The 19,840-nt window shown below is 49.6% G+C and overlaps 1 protein-coding gene across 1 annotated transcript in view; it reads left to right on the plus strand.

Moving 5' to 3' along the window:
• The window catches only part of XYLT1 (xylosyltransferase 1), a 350,305-nt gene that overhangs the window by 190,408 nt on the left and 140,057 nt on the right, over positions 1-19,840 (plus strand). The window contains exon 3 of the mRNA XM_018040831.1: positions 2,577-3,087. Coding sequence (XP_017896320.1) covers positions 2,577-3,087 — 511 coding nt within the window. The remainder of the gene's footprint in view (positions 1-2,576; positions 3,088-19,840) is intronic.

Here is a 19,840-nt window from a genome sequence, read left to right on the forward strand (position 1 = left end):
AAGTTCACAGCCTTCGGTAAATAACATCACACAAATCACTGAATATCCCCAAGCTTTTTTCCCCTCTTTTGTAAGATGAGGGAATGGTAGTTATCTTCCTCTGTTATTCAGAATTTACTTCTGAAGGTTAAATGATTTACCACATGGATGGGCTTAGCACACTGCCTGGCACCTGATAACATGCCCAAGGGGGTGAAAGCAACAAGCAAGCCTTGGTTCCTCTTTCTGTAAAATAGTGAGGGGGTACCCCTTAGGGAGTGATTTTCAGCATGCAGTAAGTAATACCTGTGAATCAGCGGCATATGGCGACTGGCTCACAGGGACAGCTCAGAGAATTCATCCGAGAGGCTGCTTGGGAGTTTTCAAGGGTCTCTGGACAGAAAGAAAGAAAAGAGGAATAGCAATGAAGTTTGTGTAGGTTTCAACACGAGGCATGGCCCCTACTTGAGGGGGATTTCCTACAAGATGCACGCGGGAGGTGAGAAAAGCCGGAAATAGGTGCTAGAACCGGAAGTTCCCCTTTACGGACCAGCATGTAAGGTTGGCTCCCGTGGATGACCAGCAGCTTCTCTGTGGCAGAACACAGACTGAACTGTCTCTCGGCGTCTCCTTGTTTCAGGCTTCTCTCCATGGCCTCCAGCCGCTGCCACCCTGGCGCTATGTGGCCCCTCCTTACTGTCCTCTCCCTCTCCTGTGACTTCCTGACACCTGATGGCCACTGGCCAGCCTAGAGACGGCTCTTTGGAGATGACATGCCTGTCCCAGATCCATTTAGCTGGGTGAGAGTGAATGGGAGGGAATGCCGGGCTTAAGGCGACACAGTGAGGGGGATCACAAGGGCTCTGCAGCTCCCTGGAAGTGGCTGGTGGATCTGATGGCCCAGGGCATAAGTCAGCCACCTATCTGGTTTGAATCCCAGCTTCACGACCAACCGCCTGGGTTACCTTGATGGGTCACTGATGCCAATGCAGTACCTGCGAAATGAGAATAAAAGTAACATCAACTTACAGAATGGGCATGAGGTATCTTAGTGTTGCTTTCATTCCTATGGACTCTGAAATTGGTAGTTGATGCTAGGGGAGATGAAACAAAGGTAAGAATTGGGTAGACACATTGCTGGACCAAATGGGGACATTGGAGACAAGGGCAAGCAAACCAAGCCCAGAGAAGGGGAACCTTCTAAACTCACAATCCTGGAGAGCTGGGGTCTGCAGTGTTTTTTAAAGGGCCAGATAGAACTATTTTAAGCTTTGTAGGCCAGATAGATAGTCTCTATGGCAACCACTCACCTCTGCTGTTGTAGCAGGAAAGTGACCATAGACAACCCATAAATGAATAGGCATGGCTATGTTTCAATAAAACTTTATTTACAAAAACAAATGGCATGGAGGATTTGGCTCAGGGCAGGCAATAGCTTGCAGGACTGCTAAAGGAGGAGAAGCACTTAGTGTCTGCCGCACGGCAGCCCCTCCTGGGCGCCAGCACTGCCTCCACAGCTCTGTTCCTCCAGCGCCCTCCTTGAGAACCTTCCGTGGTCACATTTAGGAAAATGAATGAGGATGTCTGCCCTCAGGATTGCTACTCATCGCCAGTGTGTTACTATAGCAATGGATTTAAAGAGTCAATTAGCCTCAGTTCTCCGTGGCCTCTGTGTCCCCTCTGACTGACTAGCTTTGGCCCAGTGGATTCTCTTTCAGGTTAAGGTCTTCGTAACGGGCTCTGAACAGAAGTGCTGTATTTTGGAAATGATGCAGGACGTTAGTTGACCAGTGCATTTGATCCAAGCTCAAAATGGCCAGGGCCCACCTACCATGGAGAAGCTGAGTTCCAGGTGCCCCTCTTCCTGGGAAGACTCATTGTCTCAAAAATGACTCTTGGCTTTTCTCTTGACCCACCCCGTGCCGGCCGGATGACTTAATCAGTTCTGCTCCAGATACGAGCATCAAGAGTCAAAGCTCAAACACAAAACTGTCACCAAGTCTTGGGTTCATTGTAAGGATTGTCCTATAAAGGACACATTCTTGCCGAGATAGCTGGTGATGTCTCCCCTCCAGAATTAACTATGACATGGTCTCATTTCTCTTATGGGCATAGATCTAGGAGCATGTCTTAAAGGCAATGGAAAGTAAATACTATCCTACCAGTGTTTTCTCCCCTTATAGCTTTATTATGGCTTTGCTAGCCATTAACCATCACAGCGCTCTCTGCTGGAATTTAAACAGGAAATTCAGAACAAACTGTCTAGATTCCAGTGGCAGAAACACTCAAGGAGACTTACATGAAAAGAGAGTGTGGTTAATAACAAGCATTGAGGATCATAGTCCAAGCATGTTAGAGGTTGCGAAGTTTTATTTTCTAGTTGAAACGTCTTGTATTTCCAGGTTGAGAAACAGAGTTCAAAGAGAAAGATCTAACATGAAGTCTAAGGTGAAGCTCATAGCAAACGCAGGGCCTGTGATACCAGGGCTCAAACCTCCAAACCTACAGCCCCACCCTCCAGGTCAACTAACGTCCACCTGCTTAGCCTGACGGCTCAGTCAAGATTCTCTTCTGTGTTTTGTCTCTATCTTCTTTAGGAGGGCTACTTCTCTCACCGGCCGAAAGAGAAAGTGCGAACAGACAGCAACAATGAGAACTCAGTGCCCAAGGATTTTGAGAACGTAGACAACAGCAACTTTGCACCCAGAACTCAAAAGCAGAAGCACCAGCCCGAGCTGACGAAGAAGCCCCCGAGAGGACAGAAGGAGCTTCTGAAGAGGAAGCGGGAGCAGGAGGAGAAAGGGCGGGGGCGTCCGTCCCCGGGGAAAGGTCCCAACGAGGTGCTGCCTCCCGGCGAGAGGGTCGCGGTGAACGGCAGCCGCGGCAAGGACGCCCCTCGACCGCCCCACGCCCGCAAGAGCGGGGGCAGCTCCCCCGAGGCCAAACCCGACCAGCCCCTCAGGTGTGACATCTCGGGCAAGGAGGCCATCTCCGCGCTGTCCCGCTCCAAATCCAAGCACTGCCGCCAGGAGATCGGAGAGACCTACTGCCGCCACAGGCTCGGGCTGCTGATGCCCGAGAAGGTGACTCGGCTCTGCCCGCTCGAAGGTAAGCCCCAGCCGCAGACCTTGACGTCCGCAGACCTTCTCCGAGCGACTGCCCTATTTTTCAAACCCCAAGTCAAGACACGAGATCATTTGTTTTGGACCTTCCTGTGAATTCCAAAATCTTGCGTGGGAAGTTTCCCCAAATCAAATTACCTTTTGTTGCAGCGTTAACCAGTTGCCTTTATGACAAAGGATAAAATTCAGTGCAATCAGGGCTAATGCGGAAGGTGTAGGTGGCAATAGTATTGATACAGATTGTTTCCTCTCTCAGCAGAATATGGGGATTAAAATTGACATGAATATTACTGTAATTGAATAGGATCTGAAAGGATCTATTGGTTGCATTGACATTGGGAGATCTGAAAAAACATCCTCCATCTACAATTTCTTCCTTCCGTGTTGCTTTCCCCTTCCGCCCCCCCCACCCCCCACCAGCCTCCCTCCTGCCCCACATTGGGCCCTCTTCTCCTTGCTGATGACCTCTGATGATAAATCAGATCTCTCACTGCCATGCGGTATGAGGTCAAAGCTGTAAGAGTGATGTTCATAAGTGCAGGGGAGGGTCCTCAGAAACCGGGGGCCTGGGCGATGGCTCTGCACAGGTGAAGTATCACGGTGTGTGCATCTCTGCATCTCGCCTCTCACCACTGACATGCGTTCCTTGCTGGTTCATTTCACCTTTTCCAGTGCCTGCAGAAGGGGAGTAATAATAGGTACTGAGCGCTCGCTGTGTCCTGGGTACAGCACAGGCAATTTGCATTACATCAGCTCTTCTCATCTGTGGCCCAGTGAGGTTGGCGCTGTCATCAGGAGCATGTCATTTTTCATTTGAGTGACATAAAATAACTTCCCCCAGGTCTTACGGCTTGTAGGAGGTCTCACAAGCCTACAGGTAGAGACATCCTGAGATAGAGATCCCACCATCCTGGGTGAGGTCATATTTTCTCAAGATCTAAATAAATAAATAAATACATGTTATGGCAGAAAGTTTCAAACCCACCTTGGAGAAGGGAGACCCTTCATGCTCCCACCGTCCGGCTACAGAGAACTCGTGGGGGTCAGTGCTCTTTCACCCACATCCACACGCCTGCCCTGCCTCCCGTGACCACACACACAAGTTCACTGCAGGTCAGCAGATATTCTTTTTCTTATAGAAGACCTTACATCCCCAATAGTTTGTGAATTAGTCTGCTCCATGGGTTTCTCCATGCAGACGGCGTCCCAAAGACTTCTCTAAAAAGAAGAAAGCGCTGATATCACTGGGAGCAAACAGAGAGCGATGCATTGGAAATGGAGCGATGTGTGTTCTAGTTCAAGTTTCCCCAGGAACTCACAGGGAAAGTGCCTTCGGCTCTCTGGTTCCAGCTTCCTTATCTGTTCAGGAAGCAACCTGCATTAAGTACTCAAAGGGTCTTCCCACTTAGCCCTCCCTGGGGGTCCACTCACAATTTGCTCTTGGTCATCCCTCGTTCTCATTGGCCACAGTCAATGCCAGGGGTACCCCACTGTCCCTCACTAAGCGACCAAGGGCTCCAAATATTAATACATCCTTGTTGCTCCTAAATCAAATACCAACGAATGCTCATTGTGTGGAGGACACATGGGGAGACCTGGGTGGGGCAGGGGTCCATGAGTGGAAGAGAAGAGGGCCCACGAGGTGCTGGGTCAGTCTTGGTGTCCAGACAGAAGGTCAGAGCCTCAGGAAAGCTGACTGAAGAGCTGGGCTGGGTGGCGGGGTGGGAGCAGAGGGCTCTTGGTTCCCCCAGCGTCAGAGGGTTTGGAGGCCAGGCAAGTAGATGCCCGATGTCTCATCAATCCTGCATCCTTATTGATGCAGGAGGTGCGAGGTGAGAATGGCTCCCAAGGAAAAGAGGACTGGGTCACCTCTAGAGAAATCCTGATTCCGTCTCTCCACTGGACAGATAAGAAACAAGGCCCAGAGAGGAGGAGGCTTATGGTCAAGGTCACCCAATCAGAGGCTGAACTTGAGCTGAAATTCAGCTCCTCATCCCTCACACATGCTTCTCTGTTGACCTCCAGTCACAGGATGGAGGGTATGGATCAGGTCGGGGGTGGCCATGTGGGTGAGTGGGCAGAGAGACCTGGAAGGGTCCATGGCAAACCCTTCATGGGGCCCCCTCTGGGCGGGGTGCAGTGGGGACAGCTTCAACCCTTACCTCAAATTCATCTGTATTTTAAAGTGTTCAGATGGAAATGTGTATCTCCACTATACTCTCCAATAGAAAGGTTTAAAAAGAAAAGGTTCATGTCTCCCTTGCACAGGGACTCTTGTCTAAGCAGTCCCAGGATTCCCATTATGTTGTTGACTTGGCAGATATTTAAATTAATAAGCAGAGATGTTTCCAAAATCTTTCCCTTACGTAGTACGTGGCCTGGCAGAGGCCTGAGCTGCCTGTCTTTCCTTGAGAATAGCAGGGGGCACTCGCTGGGTACCAAGGGTTGTCGCACTTTTTCTATAAAGGGGCAGAGAGTAAATATTTGAGGCTTCATGGGCCTTGCAGTCTCCATCACAACACCTCAACTCTGCTGTTGTATCACAAAAGCAGCCAGGACGGTACATACACAAGTACACTTGGTTATTCTGAAGAAAACTCAATTTATGAAAGCAGGCGGTGGGTAGCACATGGCCCATGGGGCCATAGTTTGCTGATCCCTGCTAGGTACCAAGTCTGTGTAGTAGTACCTCCAACACTTGCCTTCCACCCCATTGAACCCTCATACCAGCCCTGTGAGGTCGGTCTCTTTATCAACCCATTTAATGGATGAGGAAATGGAGGCTCAAAGAGGTTTAGTCCGTAGGCAGAGGTGCACAACTAGCAGGCGGTGGGGCTGGTGTTAGCTCTCAGGCGCCAGAGCCTGCAAGCACCCCAGATCCTTTCCCTTCTCAAGAGGCAGGCAGTTTCACCTTAGTCCAAATTCTCAGACCTCGGGGATGTTCTGAACCTGCTGGCTGTCTCTCTCCGCCATCTGTAGTTGGAGGAGAAGGACCTCCTCCCTGCACGTTTGTAGGGAGCAAGAGGGCTGTTGTGGCCAGTGGAGGAAGGGGTCCCCACACTTACTGGGGTCCCTCTGAGACACCCCCAGTGAGGCTGTGCAGCGCAGGGCATCCCCTGTGATCTCAGCTGCATCGGCCAAGGTGTCATACCCTTTGGGGGCCTGGGAGCTGGTTGATAAGATTGGCATGTAAGGGCCTTGGCACACCCAGCCCCAACAGGGACTTCATTCATTGCACAGCAGCCTCCCCCTTTTGCAATAAATTTACTGTGAATAGACTAATTGCAAAATAACCCTAATTGGGTAGTTATCAATGAACAACTTCCCTTGGAACAAAACGGCTTACAATTAATAGCATTTAAGCCATAAACTATTCTTCTGCAGAAAGCTAAGATGTAATTACACCCCATACGGAGATGGTGTTCCCTTTCTGGAAACCATGGCACCCGGATTTCCCTCCGCTCAGGAGGGATTTGAGCTCCAGCTCCATGGTCCTTTTCTGTCCTGTTCAGTGAGGAAGCCAGTGCGGAGGAGAGGGGAAGTCAGCATGTGTGTAAACATCTGCAGACATACACGTCCACACGCAGACGTGGGCACCGTTTGTCACCTTACCAAGCTCAGCATCATCCGACAGGATGCCGGAAGTTGAATATAATTAAGGAAACAATTCCTCATGGCTGGAAGTCTGAAAAATTCCGAGGCAGGGAATAGGTGTTAAGTGTCAGCTGGTGTTAAGGGCTGCCGTTGATCCCACCCCCATGCCTCCAGTCCCTGTACCCCAGCAGCATTCGGGTGAAAAGGTGCGTCTAGAACCTCGGAGTGGTGTGCTCTGTGCGGACACCTTCCTTGCCTTTGTGACCCACCAGCTCCACTCTCTGCCTCCTGGAGGAAGCAGCTAGGATGCTGACACGTTTTCACGAAGAAAGGACCAATCTATAGACCATCCACTCAGAGCCACGAGGAGTGAGATGCCATGTGTCCCATCGGACCCCAAGCCTGGCCTCAGAGAGACTTATTTCTAATCCCGCAGCGGCCCCTCATTGCTCCCAGAGCCCCTGTGCTCCATGTCACCAGTCCCTACCCCTCCCATATTCCTGGCCCTAGTGGCCCTGACCCCACTGCCCCCACCTCACCCCTGCAGTTGCCTAGGCCTCAGATTCCTTCCTTGGGCTCCAGAATCACCACAGGGCTTCCAGGCACTCCCAACAGGATTTCCTCAAGTTTCATGGAAATTGAACCATGTTGTATGGAGGGCCCAGGGCTGCATGGATTGGAAAAACGGTTTTCCATCCAAAGATCTGCAGACATTGGATTTTGCATCCTGGTTCTGTTCTTGATAGCCGCGTGACTCTGACTTCCTGTGCCTCAGCTTTCTCATCTGTAAAATGGGCACAGATCATTGTGCCCTGTCCTCATAGGGCTGCTGGCTGAAATGGGATCATGTGTGTGAAATGCCTGGTGCACAGGCAGGTAAGGTACAGAGAATGTGTTTGGCTGTCAGCTGCAGCGTCGCAGTGTGGTGGAATAAGTGAAGAGGGTATTGAAGAGTGGAGGGCCCGCTGCATGGTGACTGCCCCTTGCCCAGCTGCAGTTCTTTTGTTCTGATCTTCAGACAAGGCCCTGTGTGCTTCAGTTATTCCCTTATGCTCGTCCACGCCACCTCCATTGTTGCCCCTACTGCCCACTACCCCCCATCTTCTGTGGCTCTCGCCTCTTCCCTCTCCAGATCTTAGCCTAAATGCCACCTCCTCGGGGAAGCCTTCCTGGATCACACCTTCCCTGGGGAACCCTGGCCACAAGGGACACACCAACCCTGGTGAGGGGCAGACATGTCTTTCCCAGTGAAGACCAGTGAATGACCTGAAAGAGGCATTCTAGTCAGGAAATGCCTCATTATATTTGGAACAATTAAATGTCGCCTTACCTGGTAGCTCAGTTCAGTTCAGTTCAGTTGCTCAGTCATGCCCAACTCTGCGACCCCATGAATTGCAGCACGCCAGGCCTCCCTGCCCATCACCAATTCCCAGAGTCCACCCAAACCCATGTCCATCGAGTCGGTGATGCCAACCAACCTCTGTCATCCCCTGTCATCCCCTGTCATCCCCTTCTCCTCCTTCCCTCAATCTTTCCCAGCATCAGGGTCTTTTCTAATGAGTCAGCTCTTCGCATCAGGTGGCCAAAGTATTGGAGTTTCAGCTTCAACATCAGTCCTTCCAATGAACACTCAGGACTGATCTCCTTTAGGATGGACTGGTTGGATCTCCTTGCAGTCCAAGGGACTCTCAAAAGTCTTCTCCAACACCACAGTTCAAAAGCATCCGTTCTTCAGCACTCAGCTTTCTTTATAGTCCAGCTCTCACATCCATACATGACCACTGGAAAAACCATAGCCTTGACTAGATGGACCTTTGTTGGCAAAGTAATGTCTCTGCTGTTTAATATGCTGTCTAGGTTGGTCATAACTTTCCTTCCAAGGAGTAAGCATCTTTTAATTTCATAGCTCAGCTGGTAAAAAAAAAAAAAAAAAAAAAAAAAAAAATCTGCCTGCAAAGCAGGAGACCTCAGTTCAATTCCTGGGTTGGGAAGTTCCTCAGAGAAGGGATAGGCTACCTACTCTAGTATTCTTGGGCTTCCCTGGTGCCTCAGCTGATGAAGAATCTGCCTGCAATCCGAGAGACCTGGGTTTGATCCCTGGGTTGGGAAGATCCCCTGGAGAAGGGAAAGGCTGCCCACTCCAGTATTTCTGGCCTGGAGACTTCCATGGACGGTATAGTCTACAGGGTCACAAAGAGTCAGACACGACTGAGCGATCTTCACTTTTCACTTTCAAATGTTGAGATGCTGTCTCCAATAGCCCTCATGGGCGACCAGCCTCCTTCTACCTTGAGTTAAAATGCCTCAAAGAGAAAAAAAAATTTCAAGAGAGACCCCACCCATTACCCCAGTTCCTCTGGCACCTCCTCCACCCTTTGCTCTCCCAGGTAAAGCCAGTGTCCAGGTGAGGAATGAGAAATAAAAACAGAAGTTCCAGGGAAAGCAGTCACTGGGAGCGGGGTGGGCTTTATGGGGACTCTGGACCCAAGTGGCTGATGGTTCTCTGATGAGTGATGAGCAAGGACTCTCTCTTTTGAGTCAGCTGACCGGCTGCAAAGTTACAAGCATGTGTACATGGCTGGGGCAGCAGCTCCAGTATTGGGGTGAGGATGGACAGGAAGGAGGTTTCTGATGACAAGGCAGTTGTCCCTGGCTGCACAACCCATCTACCCACCAGGCTTTGCAGGACACCAGAGTCTCCCGACAAAAGTGCTTCTGGCCAGAGGTGGCCGGGGGTGGGGGTGTGAGGAGGCTGTTGTCTGTGACAGAAAGAGACGGGCACATGGCACCGCCAGCTGCAGTAGGGCTGGCTCCCGAACATCTCCACACCCTGGGGGCAGTGGGGTGGCTACACACGTGAACAGCGTGGAACGATGGCTGGCAGCCTGGCAGGGAGGAGAAAGGAGACATGGATGTCAGCTCTGCTGCACCAGGGCCCTGGGTGGGGCTCCTGCCTCAGTGTCCCCATCTGTCGGGCAGGGACACCGCTTTCTCCTAAAAGATCTTGGCTGCAGGGCTCAGATGAGACAAGGAGGGAACAGCCACAGACAGCTCATGGACAGCAGTCAGATGACCCTCCTGCAGCCTGGCCAACTGGATGGGGCCACCTTGCCAAAAGGCAAGGCTCATAGAGGACCCGTTTTCATCTCATGCTGAGCAGGGTGCCAACCCAGTAACAAGGAGGTTTCCAGTCACAGTTCATTGTGGTTGAAATAAGATCCCAAAGGTCTTCCTTGGGCTTTTAAGGAAAGGGTGGGACTCTGACCATGGTGAGTCTAGAAAAAAATCATCAAACCCCATTCACTGGGCACCCGGTAAGTGCCAGGTGACGTCCCAGGCCAGTGCTCCCCAAATGTGTTCTGTGAAAGGCTAGATAGTAAGTCTGGGCCTTGCAGGCTGTGTGGTCTCTGTCATAACTACTCCACCTGACAAGAAAGCAGCCACAAGAAGTACATAAATAAACAACCAGCGTGGCTGCGTTTGTGTTCCAATAAAGCTTTATTTACAGTCAGCAGAATGTGAACTTCACATAATTTTCATGTGTTATGAAAGGTTACCCATTTGAGACTTTTTTCCAATTATTTAAAAATGTGAAAACTGCTCTTAGCTCGCAGGCCACACCAAAACAGGCAGCAGTAGGCTGCCCTTTGCTGACCCTTGCTCTAGGATCTGGGGACAGACCCATGGACAAAAGCACAGGAGGCCTTGTCTCTGCAGGGCATCTGCTCAGGGCGCAGGGTCTGCCGACATAAGCTGGAAGGTCACTCTGGGAGGCGTGCAACCCGATGGCCCCACCTTCGTGGAGCTTCTGCCCTAATAGGAGAGGCCAGAGGAGGCAGGCGAACCAACAGACCTACAATCTACTGCCTGGTGTGATGAGAACTCGTAGACAAGCGTAGCAGGTGAGAAGACGGGGGTGCAGTGGACACTGTAGGTTAGGTGGCCACCGAAGGCCTCTCCGAGGATCCTTGATGTCATGTCACTGGGAAGAGGAGACAGTCCTAGCAAACAGCTTGGCATGTTCTGGAAGCATCCACAAGGTGAGTGTGGCTGAAGTTAAGGGAGCAGTGAGGGGAGTAGGAAGAGGAAGGTTCACATTCTAGGGGGACAGCCAGGCTGTGGTCAGGTGTTCTGATATTGATATCAATGATGTGTGAGCCGGAGGAACTGAACAGTTTAAACATGATCTGATTCTGATATTTTTAAAACTTCATGCTGCTTTTAAATTTTTAGTCTTATTTTACTTTGATAAGAACACTTAACATCAGATCTGCCCTCTGAACCGATTTTAAGGGCCCAGTAGCGCCTTTTCACTTATAGACACAATATTGTAATTGCTTGAACTTACGAATCTTACTCAGCTGAAACCTTGTACCCGCTGAACCCCATTCCCCTTCCCCCACTTCTGGCAGTCACCATTCTGCTCTTTGCTTCTGAGTCTGTTATACATTCCATATATAAGAAGACTCATTCAGCAGTTATCCTTCTGTGTCTGACTTATTTCACTCAGCATAATGTCCTCCAGACTCATCCATGCTGTTACAAGTTGCAGGAGTCCTTTTCTAAAGGTGAGTAATATTCCATTATGAGTGTATACCAAAATTTTTAATCCTTTTATTTGTCAGTGGTCATTTACGTTGTTTCCACATCTTGGCTTTCATTAAAAAAAAAAAAAAAGCTGTAGTGAACATGGGCATGCTCGTATCTCTTTGAGATGCTGATTTTAATTTTTTTTGGATAAATACCTAATGAGATATCACCTCATACATGTTAGAGTGACTGTTATCAAAAAAGCACAACTGTTAGTGAGGATAAGAAATTTACATTTTGGTGCACTGTTGGTGGTAATGCAGAATGGTGCAGGCGCTGTGGAAAACAGCTTGGCGGTTCCTGAAAAAATTAAAGATAGAACTAACATATGATCCACCAATCCCACTGCAGACCTGATTTAGTTTTAAAGAGACTGGAAACAGGGAAGTCGTGGGAAGGTCCTTGCAACAGCCCCCGTGAGAGGATATGGTAGAGAGGAAAATGCTGTTGGGATTGTCTGATGGACTGGATGTTTGACCACAGTTGGTGGTCTGGGCTCAGGGGTTTCTTTGGGGCACAAAGACCACTTAAGCCTAACCTTGGGCAAACATTTATTGAGCTCTGCTGTGTGCCAGGTCATGTGGCAAACAGTCCTCCAAGGCCCCCCATTGGAAGGGGGTTCCCTGTAAACCAACTCAGGTTGCCTTCACCTTCTAAATGGGGCTTCCCTGGTGGCTCAGATGGTAAAGACTCTGCCCACAATGCAGGAGACCCAGGTTCGACCCCTGGGTCAGGAAGATCCCCTGGAGAAGGGAATGGCAACCCACTCCAGTATGCTTGCCTGGAAAATCCCATGGACAGAGGAACATTGTGGTGTTTTCCCCACTCCCCGTCTTGGAATAGTGAAGAACTTCAGCTGCCAGCCATGTGGCTTTTGAGAAAGCTAAATATGCAGTTATGGGAAATACCATAAATGCGCCCCTGCACCTCCCCCCGCCTCCACCTCCCCCCCCCCCCCCCCCCGCCTCCACCTCCCCTTCCTCCTCCAGGAATGGCTTGCCAGCTGCGAGGCTCTGTCCTTCACTCTGAAACTTGTCTTTAGGGTGTGTTTGTTCCCTAACTGCCATGCCTGAAAGGCAGAGCTGAAAGGTTTAGGCAGGGAAAGAAGATCAAAACAGCAGCTCCTGAAAGAGTGGGATTGATGCCCTTCCTGGCCTCATCTGGGCACACTCATTCAGAAACTTCAGGCATACATTTCCCAAGCCTTTCATAGTGCATCTGAGACAAGGGGATCATGGTTAGATGGATTTCTTTTCCCCCTTTCTCATGTGCTCACAATGACACCTAGAGTCTAGGGGACTGGGAGCTCATTGGTTACCCTGCATTTGTGGACTGCTGCTTAGAGCAGCTTGGCAGAGACCCCGGCTAATCTGGGGCTTTGCAGGCCAGTAGGAATTTTGTCCTTATCTGAGTGACTTGGGGGAACTGCTAGAAGGATCTGAGCAGGACTGGGGAGTGGGGGTGCTGGCCCGATATGTTTAACACAATCCCCTGGCTGTGTGTTGACAGTAGACTGTAGGGGCTAGTTGGAAGCTGGGAGAGCTGTTGGGAGTTGGCTGGTATATTTCAGGCTGGCTTCCCTGGTGGCTCAGAGGTTAAAGCGCCTGCCTCCAATGCGGGAGACCTGGGTTCAATCCCTGGGTTGGGATGATCCCCTGGAGAAGGAAATGGTAACCCACTCCAGTATTCTTGCCTGGAAAATCCCATGGATGGAGAAGCCTGGTAGGCTACAGTCCATGGGGTCGCAAAGAGCCGGACACAACTGAGCGACTTAAATAGAATAGATAACAAAGGCAGAAGTGAACAGGCAGATCTGATGTCCGCAGAGCCAACAGCATTTGCTCTTAGAAAGCGCCCCCTACTGTCTACCTGTCTCTGCCTCAGACCCACCCTCCACATGTCAGGGACTCTTGTCTTACTTGTCTGTGAACAGCCACTGCGTGGCATATCACAGGCTGCAGTCTTATCCTCCCTGGGTAAGAACACAATACAGTTGTTTTGAGTTTCCATGGCTCAACCTGCCCCTCCCAGGAGCTCTGCAGAGACCTGTGTGCACAGGACAAAGTGAAGTGAATGGAACGGTTAGAAGTCCGTGAATGGCACAGCCACCAACTGGGGACTGAGAATGCTTGTCTTCAGCTCCCTTTAGCATCTGCTCATGCGGCAGTTATCCAGTGAGCATCCGCCCTCTATGCTGGGCCCCAGATGTGGGGGCTTTGTTTGGGAGGAAAACAGACAGAATCCCCATCCCTGTGGAGTTGGCGGCCTATTAAACGTGGGAGGGGAGACGCAGGAGTCCAGTGAGCACAAACGTAAGTGCAAGATTGCCACAGCACCACCAATTCTGCAGAGACGTGCGGTGGACTTTTAGTGGGACTGAGAGATGAAGAGTGGGAGGAATTAACTAGGAAAAGGGCAGGTGGCGGGGATGATATTCTCAGACAAGGCTACATCATGTGCAAAGGCCCTGGGGTGGTAGGACTGTGTGGGGAAGTAGAAGAATTAGCAAGACCACTAGGGGACCTCTGAGTGTGAGCAGGAGGGTCGATCCAACATCTTCCCAGCCGGATTTTAATTCCAGTGGATTTAAATGATCTACGTCTTTGTCTTGAGTGAGAAGAATGGAGCAGAGGAATCTGGTAGGCATCTGGTAGCATCAGTTTGGCAGGGACCAAACTGAAGTCTCCAGAGAGTCAAGGGAAGATCAACCCCAAAGATGGGCAAGGTTCTGACAGACTGGACCTGAGGACAGCTCCCCTCCAGTGAACCATGCTCCTTATACCTTTGGGCCCTGATGCCTTTGGACCCCCACCCCAGCCTGGGCTCGAGCTGCCCACTCCTGGCGGCCTTGCCTCCTGTGGCACCTTTGTTGCCCAGGACCTTCAAGCAGCAGGACCCTCAATGCCTCCAGTGATGAAGCAGACTCATGCAGGCGCTAGGCCCTGGGCAGTCTGGCTATTGCTGAGCTCAGGCAGGCTTAGGGGAAGGTCTGAGTCAGGCTCTCCTAGGAAGCCTAGAGGTCCCCTGTGCCACTGAGCGAGCTCCCAGACCCTCAGACAAGGCCCTTGTTTTCTCTGAGCCTCACTTCTTACCTATGAAATGTCCAATGCCCCTCCCGCCTCCTCAGCTTGCTGCCTGAATTACTATGTTTGAGAATATCTAACTTTTTCCCTCTACTCAGCCAGCGAATATTTACAAGCACCTGTTAAAAATCAGCAGTAGATTATTATGGTTTGGAAGCCAGCCTCCGCATGGGCATGTGGGCCTGCTTCCCCCGCCGGGCAGGTTATGATGCTTTTCTCAGCTTCCGTGTGTCTCACCCAGAACCTGCTCTAGGACCAGGCAACAGTGGCGAGCCGCCAGGACAGTTCCTTTTGCTCTGAGCCATTCCTTCCTTTGGGAGCAGCTGGTGATGTGTTAGCCACTTAGGGCTGGGAAGTCAGAGACCTCGTGCAGAAAGAGCCCAGGCCTGGCCCTCACTGTGGCCTGTGGATGACAGTCAGTCCAAGCTTGTCCTTCCTCTTTGTACAAACCAGGAGTTGCTAAATCGTGTCTGACTCTTGGTGACCCCATGGAGTGTAGCCCGTCAGGCCATGGGATTCTCCAGGCAAGAATACTGGAGTGGGTTGCCATTTCCTTTTCCAAGAGACCTTCCTGACCCAGGGATGGAATCTGCATCTCCTGCATCGGGACGTAGATTTTTTTTTTTTGCCTCTGAGCCACCTGACAAAGCAACAAAACCAGCTTGCGTTTTCTCCTCTCTCATTTGTCGCAATTCATTTTGACATCACTTCCTTCTGGAAGTCTTCTGGGACTCTCTCCCCACATCTCCATGAGGAACCCGAGACTGTGTACCCCCCAAATCAGCATTCCTGCTCCCCGCTGGAACACACATCACATTTTCCTGGAGTGGCCAGAGTCATCTGCAGCCCCCACGTAGCCATGAGGCCAAGTCTCACCTGTCTGTGTTCCAGGTCGTATCGCCAGACCCTGCTAAGCAAAGTGTGTTCACTAACCCATGTTACACATGGGGAAACTGAGCCTCGGTGAGGTCGAGTAGCTTGCCCAAAGTCACCCTTGCATGTGGGGAGAACTTTACAACTTCAGATTCCGTTCTGTCTGCCTGACTTCAAAACCCAGGTTTTCAGCCTCTCTGCTCAGCGGTGCCTTTAACAAACCCGCCTTCGAAATGTGTCGAATGACTAATCCAGTTTCTCCAAAGACAAAAGGGAAACGCAGAGGCAATGTTAACACCTAGCTGTTCATTACTCTCCTTCCCTGCAGTCAAAAAGAGCAGGGCGCTGAGGTCTATGTGCGAGAACCTATGCTTAAATAATAATGCTTAACTTTGACCTGGGAATTGCTGAATGCCAGAGACTGTCTTGACCTGGGAATTGCTAAATGGCAGGGACTATGTCTTGACCTGGGAATTGCTGAATGCCGGGGACCATGTCCTAAGTGTTTTAGCTGCATGATTTAATAGATCATTTATTCTTCTAACGACTCTGTATTCCAGGAAACTGACACATAGAGAGGGAGGAAACTTACCTAAAATCACACATTTGCTCAGTGGCAGAGCGAGGCTCTGAGCTCAGAGGCTTTGGTGCCAGAGGAGAAATGTTGAACCTCTGTGCTTCTCTGCCTGCAGCAGTGGCTGCCTTGAAACTGCAGTTTAACTTCCTCCTGGAGCTCTATCCGTCTGTTGCAAAGAGATCCATGCAGTCAGGTCATTCACCTGGGGCTGGAGGGGAGCTCATCCCATCTGAGACCCTCAGGACTCACCTGCAAAGCTGTGTGAGTGAAAAACAGCCAGCAGCAGTGGCTTTCCATTTTTTTCTGCCGGTTTCTAGTTGCCATGGTATATTTGTGTTAGTGTAAAAATGACAAAGCAATAATTTTTCATTGTATCCTTCAGTCACCCATGAGAGATTGGATTTAGGTCACAATTTATTACCCCATGGAATTGAATCCAATTTTTAACACCATGTCAGCCATTCCGGTATTAGAGCCTTTTAATGGCTGTGAAATTTATACAATGATAAAGTAATTTAAAACATGTGTAGGAAGAGCATCAGGCAAATTGATGTATAGAGAACCCCGTGGTAAAAATTGAATAGGAGATAAACATGGAAAATGGTGATTGATTAAAGGACAGTTGAAATAGGGCTCACTTTGATAAACTCCTAATGGCGAAATTAGTAAATTAATTTATTCCTCGGAATTTTGAGGAGGGTTTATGTTGCCCTAAATCAGAATGGAGGATGAGGCACAAAGTGCAAGTTAATAGCTTACCTCGGAGCGTGGCACGGTTCGAACAGGAAGCCCTGGCTGAGTAACCGGGAGGCTGCCAGGAGCCCGGCCAGTGAAAGGATGTTTCCAGCGGCCAGAGTGAAAGGATGGGGAGAATACAGGGCAGCAAGAAGGGAAGCAGAAAAAAAATTTTTTTTTAATTTTTAAAGCTTGCTCAAATACTACAGAAAGCAAGCTTGTTATAATACATTTATTCAGGTGGGACCATATGCATCCTCATTATTTCAAAAACCTGGAAAACACAGCAAATACCTGGAAAATCTTTAAAAACATGGGACAGGGAACCACTGCAAATACATTTTCGGTTTTGTTTAGATCTTTAAAATCAACAGTTGCAAAAATGTTGGTTTTGGAATGAAGAGTTCATAAATGATAAGAATCTGGAGCCTACAAAAATATAGAACCTGGTTTGGGACATAGGAAAATTCAAAAATCATATGCAGTTGATATCTGGTTCTGGAACTTGCTTTTTGCTTTTTTCATTTGAACACGTATCTGGGTCTGAGACCTGTATTCGTCTTAGGAGATGGTTGTTGTTCCGTTGGTAAGTCACATCTGACTCTGTGACCCCACGAACTGCAGCACGCCAGACTCCCCTGCCCTCCACTATCTCCCTGAGTTTGCTCAAAGTCAGGTCCATTGAGTGAGTGATACCATGCAACCATCTTATCCTCTGTCACCCCCTTCTCTTGCCCCCATCTTTTACATTTAAAATATAATGTTTATTTACCCAGTCTCTTTTATTGTCTGTATAATTCTTTGTCATGGCTGACTGTGACTCTGGAGTATGGCTTCACTGCAGTTTAACCATTCCCCTACTGATGGGCATTTAGGCTGTTGCCAGGTTTTTGCTTTACTGGGTGGGTCTTTTCTCAACTCTCCCAAAGATAGTGCATAACCTGTACCATTCTAGGTACATGGGAGAAAAGCTAACTTGCTGCTTATGAGGAGAAGGCAATGGCACCCCACTCCAGTACTCTCGCCTGGAAAATCCCATGGACAGAGGAGCCTGGTGGTCTGCAGTCCATGGGGTTGCTGAGTGACTTTACTTTCACTTTTCACTTTCATGCATTGGAGAAGGAAGTGGCAACCTGCTCCAGTGTTCTTGCCTGGAGAATCCCAGGGACGGCGGAGCCTGGTGGGCAGCCGTCTATGGGATCACACAGAGTCGGACACGACTGAAGCAATTTAGCAGCAGCAGCAGTAGCAGCTGCTTATGATGGATGCCTTAAGACACGAGAGCTTAATTCTCTTGGGGATTGACTGCTCGGAACATCTGAGAAATGGAATTGGCGGGTCCAAAGGCTTCTCTGTTTTCAATTTCGATAGATGCCATCAGACTATCCTTCACACATGCTGCACTAGATGCGGCAGCCCATTCTATGCGGTGTTAGTCATGTACAGATGTTGGAAACTTCTAGAACATCCTCATCCTCCTAAAGGGATCTGCTTTCTTCACAAGAGCCCTAGTCAGGTTTCAGATTACTAAAGGCCCTACACCCCAACCTTCTGAGATCCCGGCAAGTCTCTTGTATGCCCCACAGACAGTGGTTTGTACGTTGAGCTCCTTAAATACATGGGCTCCCGTACCCACCGCCCCCACCCCAGAGATGCTGTTCCAGATCTAGAATGGACCTAAGAAACTACATTTCTAACAGCTGCTACTCCAGAACCACACTTGGAGAAGCACTGACCTGGGAAAATGATCTGTCCCCTCCTGTTCTGCCCTTCCTCCCAGTTCCTGATGGGGCAGTTGGGCCCCCAAGGGGCATCTGGCCATATCTGGAAACATTTTTGGTGTCACAGCCTGATGGGCGGCAAGGTGCTACTTGCAGCTGCTAGGTGGAGACCAGGGGTGCCAACAAACCTCCTACTGTACACAGAACAGCCCCCACAATAATTTTCTGTCCCAAAATGTCAACAGTGCCTTGGTCGAGGAGGCCGGTTGTGGTCCTATTGGGATGGTGTGTCTGAGACAGGGCCATCTTCCTCCCTCCGGGAGCCTTCATCTCCTCCGATGACTAATTCACATTCAGCATGGATGTGTTGCATCCCAGCCTCTTTCCTGGCATGAAATACCTCTATCTCCCCCACCATCCTTCTCAGCCCTTGCTGCTCCTTCCCCCCGAAGACGTCCCCCCTTCCTAGTCTGAAGAACCACTAACAATTAGACACCATGGATTGATGGCTGACTTTTGCCAGGCTGTGTGCTGTGTATGTGAAATTGTGGTTAACAGTGAGAGCTTTATTCATCAGCCTGGGTTTGAATTCTGACTATGCCGCTCACTGGCTGTGTGACCGTGAACTTCACCTCTCTTTGCCTCAATTTTTCACCTGTAAAATGGGGATGATGACTGACTTTCTAATTTATTCCCACACAGTCTTGATTTGTGCCTGTTGTCCCAGGACAATTGTTACTAGTGCCTCTTCCCCCTCTCAAGAATTTTCCAGTGTGGGCAATGAATTCTACGGTCCCTCTCATGATAGTAAGAGTCTCACCTTGCAAGGCTGTTGTGAGGTTGAGTGAGGTGATCTGTGTGGACTGTTCATGCAGAGGGTGCTCTAGAAATTGCTTGATAAGTCTGCTCTTCTCTTCTGGGTCTGTACACAAAAGAATTGAAAGCAGGGCCTCAAAAAGAGATCTGAACACCCGTGTTCATAGATACATTAGTCACAAGAGCCTAAAGATGGAAACAGCCCAAGTGTCCATCAACAGATGAATGATAAACAAAATGTGGTCTGTCTATACAATGGAGTATTATTCAGCCTTAAAATAGAAGGCAGTTCTGGCACATGCTATAACATGGATCAACCTGGCAGACATTATGCTAAGTAAAGTCAGATGGACATAAAAAAGACAAATACCGTGTGATTTCACTTATATGAGGTCCCTAGAGTAGTCAAATTCATAGAAATAGAAAATAGCATGGTGGTTGGTTGCCAGGGGCTGGGGGAGGGGAAAGTGGAGAGTTGTTTGTTAATGGGTAGCTTCCATTTTGTAAGATCCAGAGAGTCCTAGATTGTTGTACGACAGTGTGAATGCACATAATGCTACCAAACTGTACTTAAACTCAAAACGTACAAGTGGTTAAGATGGTGAATCTTATGTTCTGTGTATTCTGTGCTCAGTTGCTCGGTCGTGTCCGACTCTGTGTCCCCATAGACTGCAGCCCGCCAGGCTCCTCTGTCAATGGGATTTTCCAGGCAAGGATACTGGAGCGGGTTGCCGTTTCCTCCTGTCAAGG

This window comes from Capra hircus, chromosome 25 (assembly GCF_001704415.2).
Source record: "Capra hircus breed San Clemente chromosome 25, ASM170441v1, whole genome shotgun sequence".
Classification (NCBI taxonomy): Eukaryota; Metazoa; Chordata; class Mammalia; order Artiodactyla; family Bovidae; genus Capra; species Capra hircus.